The sequence below is a fragment of the Coenobita brevimanus genome, chromosome 17 (genome assembly GCF_032717465.1).
Source record: "Coenobita brevimanus isolate Jiangsu-jjx chromosome 17, ASM3271746v2, whole genome shotgun sequence".
In the NCBI taxonomy this organism is placed as follows: Eukaryota; Metazoa; Arthropoda; class Malacostraca; order Decapoda; family Coenobitidae; genus Coenobita; species Coenobita brevimanus.
The window spans coordinates 330,229-342,559 of record NC_136970.1 but is presented as its reverse complement, the minus strand read 5'-3'; the positions used below and the strand labels follow the sequence as shown (position 1 = coordinate 342,559).

The 12,331-nt window shown below is 51.3% G+C and overlaps 1 protein-coding gene across 1 annotated transcript in view; it reads right to left on the bottom strand.

Annotated features, from left to right (window-relative positions):
- Nucleotides 1-11,974, bottom strand: part of LOC145391208 (uncharacterized) — an 83,057-nt gene extending 71,083 nt beyond the window's left edge. The window contains exon 1 of the mRNA XM_080265883.1: nucleotides 11,892-11,974. Within this exon, the coding sequence (XP_080122009.1) occupies nucleotides 11,892-11,974 (83 nt within the window). The remainder of the gene's footprint in view (nucleotides 1-11,891) is intronic.
- Between the last annotated feature and the right edge of the window lie 357 nt (nucleotides 11,975-12,331).

Sequence of the window (12,331 nt, the reverse complement as noted above, 5' to 3'; positions counted from 1 at the left end):
AGTTTACTGAAGGATATTAAGCCTAATCCAGTCATCAAATCTAAGGTGTTATACAAAATCGGACGAGTGCGACCTGTGGGTAGCTCCTCCACTAACACCCTGAACAACCCTCTGACCATTCCTTCCCTACCCCTAATATCGCGTTCACCCTCCCTGCGTTTCCCTCTTCACTCCCAGTCACACCATCCCTCTCCCATCTTTGCACTTCCGTTTTCTTTTCTCATTCTAATTGCATACATAATATGTATGTAATAGTATTTACAATAAAATGACGATGTATGTATGTATATATTAATGAATATTACGCATCATATACAATATAGCATTGGAGTTTATAATTTTGTAATAATACAAATAGAGACAGGTAAAACAATATATATCAACTGGACCATGTTGACATTTTTGGATGAATACACAGAATTGTAATAATAGTAATAACTTCTCCGAGAACGTTCAGGCAACAAGTGATACAATTTGTAGTTCGTTAATTTCAATGGTTGACCATAAACACTGCAAACATATAGGCATAGCTTCTTAAAATGCCCGCCGAGACCGCCACAGGACCTCCCACCTCACCACCCCCCACACCACCGCCGAGCCGCCACCCCACCACCACCCCAGGAAGACACACAGGTGAGGTTAGTGACCTCGGGCAAGAGGGTCATCGGGACATCCCGACCCTGAGCCCCTATTCCTCGCAAGTGCCCCAACCCCAGGCGTTCAGACAACCTGAACTACTGTGCGGGCGGGGTAGTGACCGTCAGACCAGGGGTGGGACTGAAAAGAGGTCAGTCCCAAGTAACACCGTCTTGACGGTCTTGCTACACCCTCTAGGGCAGGAAGAGGCCCAAGGGCAGGAAGAGGCCCAAGGCTACGGCCTTAAAAGAGAGATAGACACAGGCTACGGCCTGACAAAGTGTGTAAAGGGGAAGGTGACCCCAGGCTCCGGCCTTAACACGCTGAGGAGGAAGAGAGTTGCCTGTGTGCATCCCTCTCAGTTGTACCTTGGCTACGGCCAGAATACGGTCCAGGGTAGATAGACCCTGCTACTGCGTACGTGTAGCGCCACCCAATTACGGAAGCGGCGACTCGGGCCGTCTCGCCGGAGCAGACGGGTGATCCCGTTTCTCCGCTAGTCGCTTCTCAGACGTGCGGGCGGACACTCAGTTACGACTGGGGCACGTACCAGGGTGGAGAATTCCCTGACGGTAGGATCTGTCCGTATTGGAGAGAGTGCAGTTCCTCAAGTCCCCTCACTCCGGCTTGTTCCCTACTGCGGGAGGAACACCACGCTGACGGCCGCTTGCTCGGCGAAGGCGACCCCGATCACCCTACTGGTGTCCCTCGCACGCGCCGGACAAGTTCACGGCACCAGCCAAAGTCCATACTAGGGGAAGTGGAGCCCCACCTCAGCCCAATGAACACACTCAGGGAACCACGAGAGCGTGAGTCTCCTCAAGCCTCTTTCCCTCCGGGGAGCTCCCTTCGTCGCCATCCAGGTTTCTTGGCCAAGCGGAGGCGTTAGGAGTGGTGGCAAGGCCCGATTGCGGAGTTACCGCCACACCCGGACGCTCGCCTTAGCACTGTTGGAGCCCTACAGGAGTCGCTGCCGTAGCTCCAGCCCTGGACGGCGCCTCTCCCCCTGAGCACCTGCAGACCCCGGACGCCCAGGCCTTCCACCACGGTCCCCGACGACGGCGACCCTAGGCTCCCTCACGCCCGGCAGAAGAAGAAGCAGGCCCGAATCCTCCGCCTGTTCGGTCCTAGTCCCGAGGCCCCCGATCAGGTCAGCTCCTCCGGACTACGAGGTCCCTTGCACTTTCACCAACGCGGCCCTAGGAAGGAGCCGCCTCTCAGGCCGAGGCCCTAAACATGAGAGCCTCCCTGACAGTAAGTGCTAGTGACCCAACTACCAAAGAAACACGGGTAGAACAGTGAAAGTGACAGCGACCCCCAATACAGTGACAGTGATCCAATGCACAGTGGCAGTGACAAATAAAAGTTATGTTAAACAGTGATATCAGGGTAAGTCGTGCTGGACCATTAGACAGTTCAGTTCCCCCTCTCAGAAAGGAAGCGGGCGTTTTCTGTGGAGTCAAAGGTAGGTGTGTGAGCAGAACCGGAAGGCTAGTGAAGTGCTTCCCTGCTATGATTTAGGTGATGGTGTCCGGATGTCGCCACACGCACCCTACCTTGTTATAGTATCATATCCCCCACAGACTCCCAATCACAGTGAATATAAGTGAGAAGACCTCTCCTCCATTTATTATTATCCATCAGTGACACGACCAGTGTTCTCGATTGACCATCGCAGTGAAGTGATAACTCTCCTCAATAATAGTCACCCATATCCCTGACTGGCTCTGTGCCCCTGTGCAAAAGTAGATTGGATCCAATTATAAGTGTATTATTGTATTCTGTGTTATTGTGTATCAAATATTGTGTATGTAGCACTGTAAGGAATAGAATTTAAGTAACATAGATGCGATTTGGTGTACTGTCTCTTTTTATGCCCTGTTCCTTTGTTAGTGCATTACATCCGGTCTAGCTAAAGGATCTTCGTCCCAGTGCTCGTGTTTTTACGACGAGAAGTCGCCATAAAAACACAGCATTACACTGGTGGCAAGCGGTGGTCCTAGATCCGAGTAACGCACGGAGGAACGCGGAAAGGGAACTTACAATGGCAGCTAAACCGCACATCCAATTGCCGAGGTTCAACCCGGACCAGTGTGACATAAACATATATTTGGACATGGTCAAACCCTCCTAGACATAGGGTTTGACTCGGGACAGAGAAAAGATCGCTGTCACTCTACCTAACTTGGGTAAAATAATCACTAGTGTCGCACCAAAAGTCGTCCCAGAACTGTCATGGGACCAATTCTCACAAATAGTGAGACAGGCTTTCACGCCATCCATAGGCCGAAGTTGTCGCTCTTTCTCAACTCGACGCCCTCACCTACGGCATTTGGAACCCTGGATGACACATTCACCCAGGCTAGAGCGCCTCGTCAGCGCCGCCACTCCGAGGCACCACCCAATGCCCGGGATATCCATACATTCAACGCACTGTTGAGAATCCTCCCCTGGCGTAGTCAGGGAGCATTTCTCAATCTACGACCCCCTCAGGGGACATGGAAAATGACCTACAACTCGTCCGACGTCTGCTCGCCGCCCGCCCCACACCACAGCCACTCCACGCGGTGACACGTTTTCCTACAAGGCAACAACCCCTTCCAAACCTAAACTGCCGCCACATCAGCCAGCTACTGAGCGCCCACAGTCCCTAGAGCTTGCCCCCAAAAGAAGCGCTCAACCCGAGGGAACAAGGAAACCTCATCACCATTAACCCCTGGGAATTCACGGCTTGCAGCCGCACCTGCCCTCTCCACGACATTAGGGAACAGCTCCAAAGCTAGCAGGCGCAGAGGTTTTCCACATGGGCGCAAGAAAGCATCCTCCTTAGACGACGATGCCCAGGAAGATGACACACCAACGCACACCCTCTCGGGAACAGACGACTGACAAACCAAGAGAACACCACTCCACAGCAAATGGATTTTTAGGCCCTTGCCCCCGCACCTCCCCACGGTGGCGGGGGCCAACTCACACAACTACAAACCCCCTGTTTACGACAAAATCTGGCTAAACGGGGTCAAGGCACGTCTACTAGTGGATACGGGAGCAGCCAGATCGTGCCTCTACTCCCACTTCTACACCCGCCACATGGGTGCATTCAGCCCCCTCCTCCCCACCTCAGCCAACCTTGTCGACGCAGGGACGGCCCCCTGCCTATCCGTGGGGAAACTCGGGCCCTCCAAACTCCACACCCATCAGCAAATATCCACTAGACACCCATTTATCATATTCGACTCAACATGCAGTCAATACGATGGATATTTAGGGCTGACCTCCTACAGAAATTACATGCCACCATTGACTGCCACCTAACGCCGCCTCCACTTCCATCCAGCCCACCACAACCAACCAGCAGTGAGAACTAAGGAAGAAAAAAAAGAAACAACAACAACGAAGGCTCTCGCCAAAAACTCACACCCCCACACACTACCACCAGACACTCACCTGTCCCATACCACAAATACAATCTACACCCACTCCAGCCCCTCACACCACTCAGACTCCCATCCCCACCACCAACCACTCATCATCTACATCCCTCCCCATCTTTTCCGGCCACTGTCGCCTCCTCTATCACAATTCCACCACATCATGAAGCTTGGGTAAAACTTAACAAACCTTCCCATACCTCCGTCCTCTTCTCACCATCCATCCCCACCTGACCACTTTCCTCCTGTCTAGTAAGCCCTACCTTCCTTCCCCCACATGCCCAAGAAATCCAAGCGCCAACCTCGCTACCACACCACTAACTCTACCAAAGAGGACTCATCATCGCTACACTGAAGAAGCCGAACCATGCCAAACACCGCCCCCAGACCCACCACCCTACCCACCCTACCAGCACACCTATCCCCAGCCCAAACCAACAGCCTCCGACAACTCCTCCTGGATTTCCAAGATTTATTCTCCTCAGGCCCGACCGACCTTGGCCATACCACCTATCTCAGCCATGAGATACATACAACAGGACCTCCAATTCGCCAACCATCACGACGGAAAAATCCTAAGCAACGAGAAGAAGAAGACCGGCAGGTCCAGGACATGCTAGATGCCGGTGTAATCTCCAACTCTACTAGCCCATGGTCCTCTCCGGTGGTACTTGTTACAAAAAAGGACGGGACAATGCGCTTTTGCATTGATTACCGCCGAGTAAATGATGTCACAACATGGTTTTCCACCTTGGATCTACAGTCAGGGTACTGGCAGGTCCCTGTGCATCCCGACGACAAACACAAAACCGCCTTCTCCACATCCAACGGCAAACATTACGAGTTCAATGTCCTCCCTTTCGGACTCTGCAACGCTCCTGCCACATTCTCCCGTTTAATGGAGTCAGTCCTTAGCGGTCTTACCTGGGAGACTTGCTTAGCATATCTCGACGACATCATTGTTTTCAGTCGTACATGGGCCGACCACCTTCACCGCCTCAAGCAAGTGTTCCACCGCATACGCCAAGCAGGACTTAAATTGAAACCTACGAAATGTGTGTTAGCAGAGAGATCAGTTTCCTTCTTAGGACATCTAATTAATGCAGAGGGCATCTCACCAGACCCAGAGAAACTTCGAGCCATCGCAGACATCCCACTCCCCCGCGACGTGCACGAAGTCAGAGCATTTCTGGGGTTGACATCATATTACAGGCGATTCGTCAAAGGATCTTCGCGGACATCGCAAAACCCCTCCACGAACTAACAAAAAGGGCGAACCCTTTCTATGGACGGGGACAAGACAAACAGCCTTCACCACCCTCAAAGCAAAACTAACCACCTCGCCAGTAGTCGCATTCCCAGACTACAATCTTCCTTCCGCCTCTATACCGATGTGTCCCTCATCGCCATAGGAGCTGTCCTTGCCCAGGTACAAAATGGCAAGGAACACATCATCGCCTGTGCCAGTCGCACCCTTAACACGGCAGAGCGGAACTATGCGGCCACAAAACGCGAGTGCCTAGGGATCATCTGGTCCCTCGAGTACTTCAAATCCTACATCGCAAGGGCACCCACGTACTAGTCATCACCGATCATCAATCCTTACAATGGCTACGACAGTCAAACACAAATAACGCCCAACTAATACACTAAGCGGGAAACCCTCGAAGAATACGACTTCGAAATTGCATACACCGACCAGGCAAGCTGCACACCAACGCTGATGCCCTATCCCGCCTCCCAATCAACACCATCAAAAAAGAACTCGACCTGGTTAAAATGTGGTTTGACAAACAACGCCCCTCTTGGATTCCACAGACCATTTAACAAACTACACCCGCATGAAGCTAACATCTTTTTGACACAAACGGACACATTGTCCTCAGCCCAGCCACGGCCCACGACACCATGCTCCACCTCCATGCCCACAAATGGCATCCACCTAGGAACTAAAAAGTTACTGCAAATATTCAATCGATATGTACTGGACTCCCAGCCCATCTACCATCGCAAAGAAAATCATACAATCATGCCGAGCATGCGCACTGGCAAAGATATCACCCGAACACCAGGCCCTACAGGAAAAGTCACAGTTATCAAAAACCGTGGCAACTTCTCTCCCTAGACATCGTCGGCCCCCTCACACCAAAGTCCGGCTACAAGTACATAATTACCTTTGTGGATGTGTACTCTAAATTTATCATCGCCTGCCCAGCCAAGGACCACACAGCACCGTCAATCGCCGACGCCCCTCACCCGACATGTCTTCCCTTATTTCAGGATTCCCCAGGCCATCCATTCGGACAATGCCCCTGAATTTACGGGAAAAATATAGGAAGAACTGGCCAACATCTTTGGATACAGCATCTCCCACTCATCTCCTACTGGCCCCAAGGCAACAGCGTATGCGAGAGAAGCCACCGCTCCTCATGAACCAAGTCCGCACGCGCATTACGCAAACAGGCAATGAAGACTGGCCCGGCACACGTTAAGATCGTGCAATGGGGGTTAAACACGTGCCCAAGGAAGATGGAATAACCCCGCACGAGAGAGTGTTCGGGAACCACCCCTACTCCTACCCCCTCCGCCACCACCTACAACCGCCCACTCCACCCTCCAGCACCGACCCTCTCCACCACCTCAAACGCCGCCTCCACCACCTACACTCAAAGCAGGAACTAGCACCGGACACAACCCACTCCAACCCATACATACCTGGCCAATCTGTCATGGTTGCAAATCTCCCTACCCCACCTAAGACCGCCCCCCGATTCCATGGCCCATACAAAATCGTGCGGGTGCCGAATGCTTATCAAGTCATCGTGGATCAACAAGGGCAACACCGCACATACAGAAACCGCCACGTGCGTCCCTTCAACCCACTCGACACCGCCCACCCCCGCACTAAGCCTACCTCCACCCAGGCCCGCACACCTGGCCGCCCTGACCTTCCTCAACTTCACCCCCCAAACTCCTACTACTACTCCTTCCCCCCCTCCTCACACTCTCCGCCTACCGGCTCTCCACCAAGCACACCATCACCCCAACCGCCTCCCACCACACCTACTTCGCAACCAGCCACTTCCCCACCAAACACCCATCCACCCGCCACCCCCCCATCCACCCCACCCAGGCCACCCTCGCCACCACAGCTGCCCACCCCCACCAAGATTCACCCCAACCCCACACCCACCACCGACCTCCCACAGGACCACTCCCATTATACACGTCACACCACACCACCACCCATCCACCCACCTCACCACCGTACACCCTCACCGCCTCCACGCAATCAACCAGCCTCACCACCCACACCCACCATAACCACTACCACCACCAGATCGGGACGACTCTCACGCCCACCGCGAGATACACCCGACACCCCCACCCAACACCCACTTATCCCAGAATCCACCATCACCACCCTCCCCCAAAAACACCCCCCTAACCCTACTCCCTCCACCAAGCATTTCCGTTGGAACTTTCCTAACTCCCAATTCCCCCAAAGTACAACGCTCCTCCCACCACATTAGCCCAAATAAAAGCACCACCCTCCCATCACTCTCCAGCATTCAAATCTCATCTCCCCACCAGGCACCATTCCCCGAGATGAAGATAACCAGGGTCCGATGGCAACCTCACAACCACCCGCCAACCAGAATCAGAGGCACCCACCACCTGCTATGCCTCCTACGCCGGACCACCCAGCCGTCCTCCCTCCACTTCACGCTCTGCCCCCACCAGGAGCCCAACCAATTCACCACACACTGGGTCAACTTCACCCAACTCCTGACCCCGGCCTACCAGACAGCCACCTCCACTACTACCTACCACCTCCAGTCACGGGGCCGTGACTTCAAAGACGCGGAGGGTGGTAAAATGCCCGCCGAGACCGCCACAGGACCTCCCACCACACCACCCCCCCCACCACCGCCGGGTGCCGCCACCCCCACCACCACCCCAGGAAGACACACAGGTGAGGCTGTAGTGACCTCGGGCAAGAGGGTCATCGGGACATCCCGACCCTGAGCCCCTATTCTCTTATAGTGCCCCAACCCCAGGCGTTCAAGACAACCTGAACTACTGTGCGGGCGGGGTAGTGACCGGCCAGACCAGGGGTGGGACTGAAAAGAGGTCAGTCCCAAAGTAACACCGTCTTGACGGTCTTGCTACACCTCTAGGGCAGGAAGAGGTGGCCCAAGGGCAGGAAGAGGCCCAAGGCTACGGCCTTAAAGAGAGACACAGGCTACGGCCTGACAAAGTGTAAAGGGGAAGGTGACCCCAGGTCTGCGGCCTTAAACACGCTGAGGAGAGAGAGTTGCCTGTGTGCATCCCTCTCCAGTTGTACCTTGGCTACGGCCAGAATACGGTCCAGGGTAGATAGACCCTGCTACCGTACTTCGGTAGCGCCACCCAGTACGGAAGCTCGCCACTCGGGGCCGGCCTCTCGCCGGAGCAGACGGGTGATCCCGTTTCTCCGCTGTAGTCGTTTCCCGTACGGGCGGACACTCAGTTACGACTGGGGCACGTACCAGGGTGGAGAATTCCCTGACGTGTAGGATCTGTCCGTACTGGAGAGAGTGCGGTCCTCACGCCCCTCACTCCGGCTTGTTCCCTACTGCGGGAGGAACACCACGCTGGACGGCCGCTGCTCCTCGGCGAAAGGGCGACCCCGATCACCCTACTGGTGTCCCTCGCACGCCGGACAAGTTCACGGCACCAGCCAAAGTCCATACTAGGGGAAGTGGAGCCCCCACCTCAGCCCAATGAACACACTCAGGGAACCACGAAGAGCCGTGAGTCTCCCTCAAGCCTCTTTCCTCCGGGGAGCTCTTCGTCGCCATCCAGGTTTCTTGGCCAAGCGGAGGCGTTAGAGTGGTGGCAAGGCCCGATTGCGGAGTTACCGCCACACCCGGACGCTCCTTAGCACTGTTGGAGCCCTACAGTCGCTGCGCAGCCCAGCCCTGACGGCGCCTCTCCCCTGAGCACCTGCAGACCCCGGACGCCCCAGGCCTTCCACCACGGTCCCCGACAGACGGCGACCTAGGCTCCCTCACGCCCCGGCAGAAGAAGAAGCAGGCCCGAATCCTCCGCCTGTTCGGTCCTAGTCCCGAGGCCCCCCCGATCAGGTCAAGCCCTCCGACCTACGAGGTCCCCTTGCACCCCACCAACGGCCCTAGGAAGGAGCCAGGCCGAGGCCTAAACAAGCAGAGCCTCCCTGACAGTAAGTGCTAGTGACCCAACTCACCAAAGAAAACACGGGTAGAACAGTGAAAGTGACAGCGACCCCTAATACAGTGACAGTGATCCAATGCACAGTGGCAGTGACAGGTGTCAATAAAAGTTATGTTAAACAGTGATATCAGGGTAAGTCGTGCTGGACCATTAGACAGTTCAGTTCCCCCTCTCAGAAAGGAAGCGGGGCGTTTTCTGTGGAGTCAAAGGTAGGTGTGTGAGCGAACCGGAAGGCTAGTGAAGTGCTTCCCTGCGACTAGGTGATGGTGTCGGATGTCGCCCACACGCACCCTACCTTTGTTATAGTATCATATCCTCCTACAGACTCCCAATCACAGTGAATATAAGTGAGACTCCTCCATTTATTATTATCCATCAGTGACACGACCAGTGTTCTCGATTGACCATCGCAGTGAAGTGATAACTCTCCTCAATAATAGTCACCCATATCCCTGACTGCCCTGTGCCCTGTGCAAAAGTAGATTGGATCCAATTATAAGTGTATTATTGTATCTCTGTGTTATTGTGTATCAAATATTGTGTATGTAGCACTGTAAGGAATAGAATTTAAGCAATAGATGTGATTTGGTGTACTGTCTCTTTTTATGCCCTGTTCCTTTGTTAGTGCATTACATCCGGTCTAGCCAAAGGACCCCGTCCCAGTGCTCGTGTTTTTACGACGAGAAGTCGCCATAAAAACACAGCATTACACTTCTATTACATGTACGTAATCATCCTGATGTACAGTACTTTCTACGCGAAATACGACTTGCATCCATTGCAAATAATCATATCAATACGTCTACAACTACATAACATTCTTACATTATAATACAGTGCTGGGATAATGAGGGAGGGACACAAGAGTGATGAAGGAGGCGAGGAGCTCGGGGAGAATAGGAGGGATAACGAGGACGAGAAGGGGGAGAAGTAGGGGTAGTTAAGGAATAGTTTGGGAGGGTGTTGGGGGGGCAACACTTTCCTTCGAATGCGTCAACATGACTATTCGACTTTGTTATTTTTCACGAGTAAACTCCTCACATAACATAAATAGCAATATGGTTTAAGGGTCATAAATTAGGCCCGGATGTCAAAAGTAGTGTGTTGAAATACCATACTGATCCAACGATTCGTTTAGGAGATATTTGCGATAAACAGCGCAACTCCGCCTCTGAAATGGATAGTAATGGCCTGTCATACTCCAATAGTTTAGTTACACTCTTGTATGAGTGGCCTAGCATGGGACAAGTGGCCAACTGTAGTTTTCTTGTTCTTATGTAACCTAATATACCCAAATTATACCATTTTTACTCTAACCTGGCCTAAAATTGCTCTCTCCATTTTGAATGCTAAGCTGGATAACTGTATGCTTTACTTTTAGCAGCAGAGAGACCTTACTAATTCAATTCATATTCCTCCAGTTTGTTTGTTGTATTTTTCTGACTTCCAGGAGGTAAATGACCTCTTCCTGCTGAAAAACTCCCACCCACCTTATCATCACATTCCTTAAGCCGTAACTATGACTGTGTCTTGACATGATGAAAGAAACTCACTCATGGGTGGATTTTGTTTCCCAATTCCCATGTGCAGATTAGATTAAATTATTGAGCACAGTTAAGCTTGGTTGTTAGGTAAATAAACTGTTAGGTTAAGACAGTTGCTTCCATTATGCTGATGAAACAAGTTGTCACAGTGAGAAACAGCTAAAAACAACAGCAAAACAGATTTAACAAGAAATGTTTATTTACCACCCCAGAAATAAAAAGAAAATTATACCAGACTATCAGGAAGAAAAAATGATTTGGTAAGGTGCTTCTACTGTTTAAAGTGTATCTGAGAGAGGGGTGTGTGAGCTGGGAGAAGGACAGTGAAATGGCAAGGGACAGGGCAACACAGAGGCAATATGTCTGAGGCCACCCCTTACAGAACCGAGGCATCTGGCAATATAGATAAATAGATACTGGTAGTATGTCTACCCTGAGCTGTACCAATAGATTAGCACTGCTGTAGAATATGATACTACACCATTTTCACAAACTTGGCCAAGATTTTCATTCCTCTCACGCAGCTCTGAGGAAGAAAAGAAAGTGCTATGACTCTGCATCCTTTTTGATGCACTTCATGACTAACATCACACTATACTTACTGTACAGTGCTTACCTATTCTTATAATTCACCATTCACGATGGCCTGATGGCAATTTTGGGCCAATATAAAATAGGCAGGGTAACCAAGAAGTCCTAAGCTAGGTGAAAAACGTTGAGCCATAGTAGTCATTCTGCCACAATGTGAAATTTGCTGCAAGTGAAGAGTAGCCAAAGGTATTAGGACTATAAACTAACAAACTAACCCAACAAAGGGGCGTGAGAGTCCTAGAGTTCAGGAATACCACAGCAAGAATATAATTTACAGCAAACATCATCGGCCTGTGGGCTTTAAATGGGATCTACGGGGCATTTTACTCGTGGGATTTAAACCGGCTTAAAGGCCACTTCCTCTAACACCATGCTATTGCCCATCTTACTTTTTCTTCCCTTCAGATTAAGTCAGTACAACCTCTCCACAATTCCCTTCAACGACCTTACTTACCTAGTCGCCAAAACTGCTATCAGGTCCAAAAATTTTTGGTTAAAATGCGCAAGACCACAATTACACCCGGAAAATACAGCCATGTTGTTAAACGGATGATACAGCGTTGCCATATTCAAACTCACAAGTACTGCTAAACTTGCCTTTTTAAATCACTTAAATGCTCAGGTAACATTCTATGAATAATAACTACAAAAATAGGCTACAAGTTTTGGAAAGTCACCGAAACTTTGTAAAAAATGCCAGAATATATGAATTCACATACTGTAAAACGTGTTGAAATAGGTGCTAGAATACTTATAAATAATAAAAAGAGCGACTACAAAGGCTAAAGTCTCTGTAGTGGCGCTAAGAATTTGCAAAAATAATTAGAAATCTTTCTACTTTATAAGTAATTGTAAAACTGCATTGTCCGAATCAGGTGTGTGGCAAGACCCACC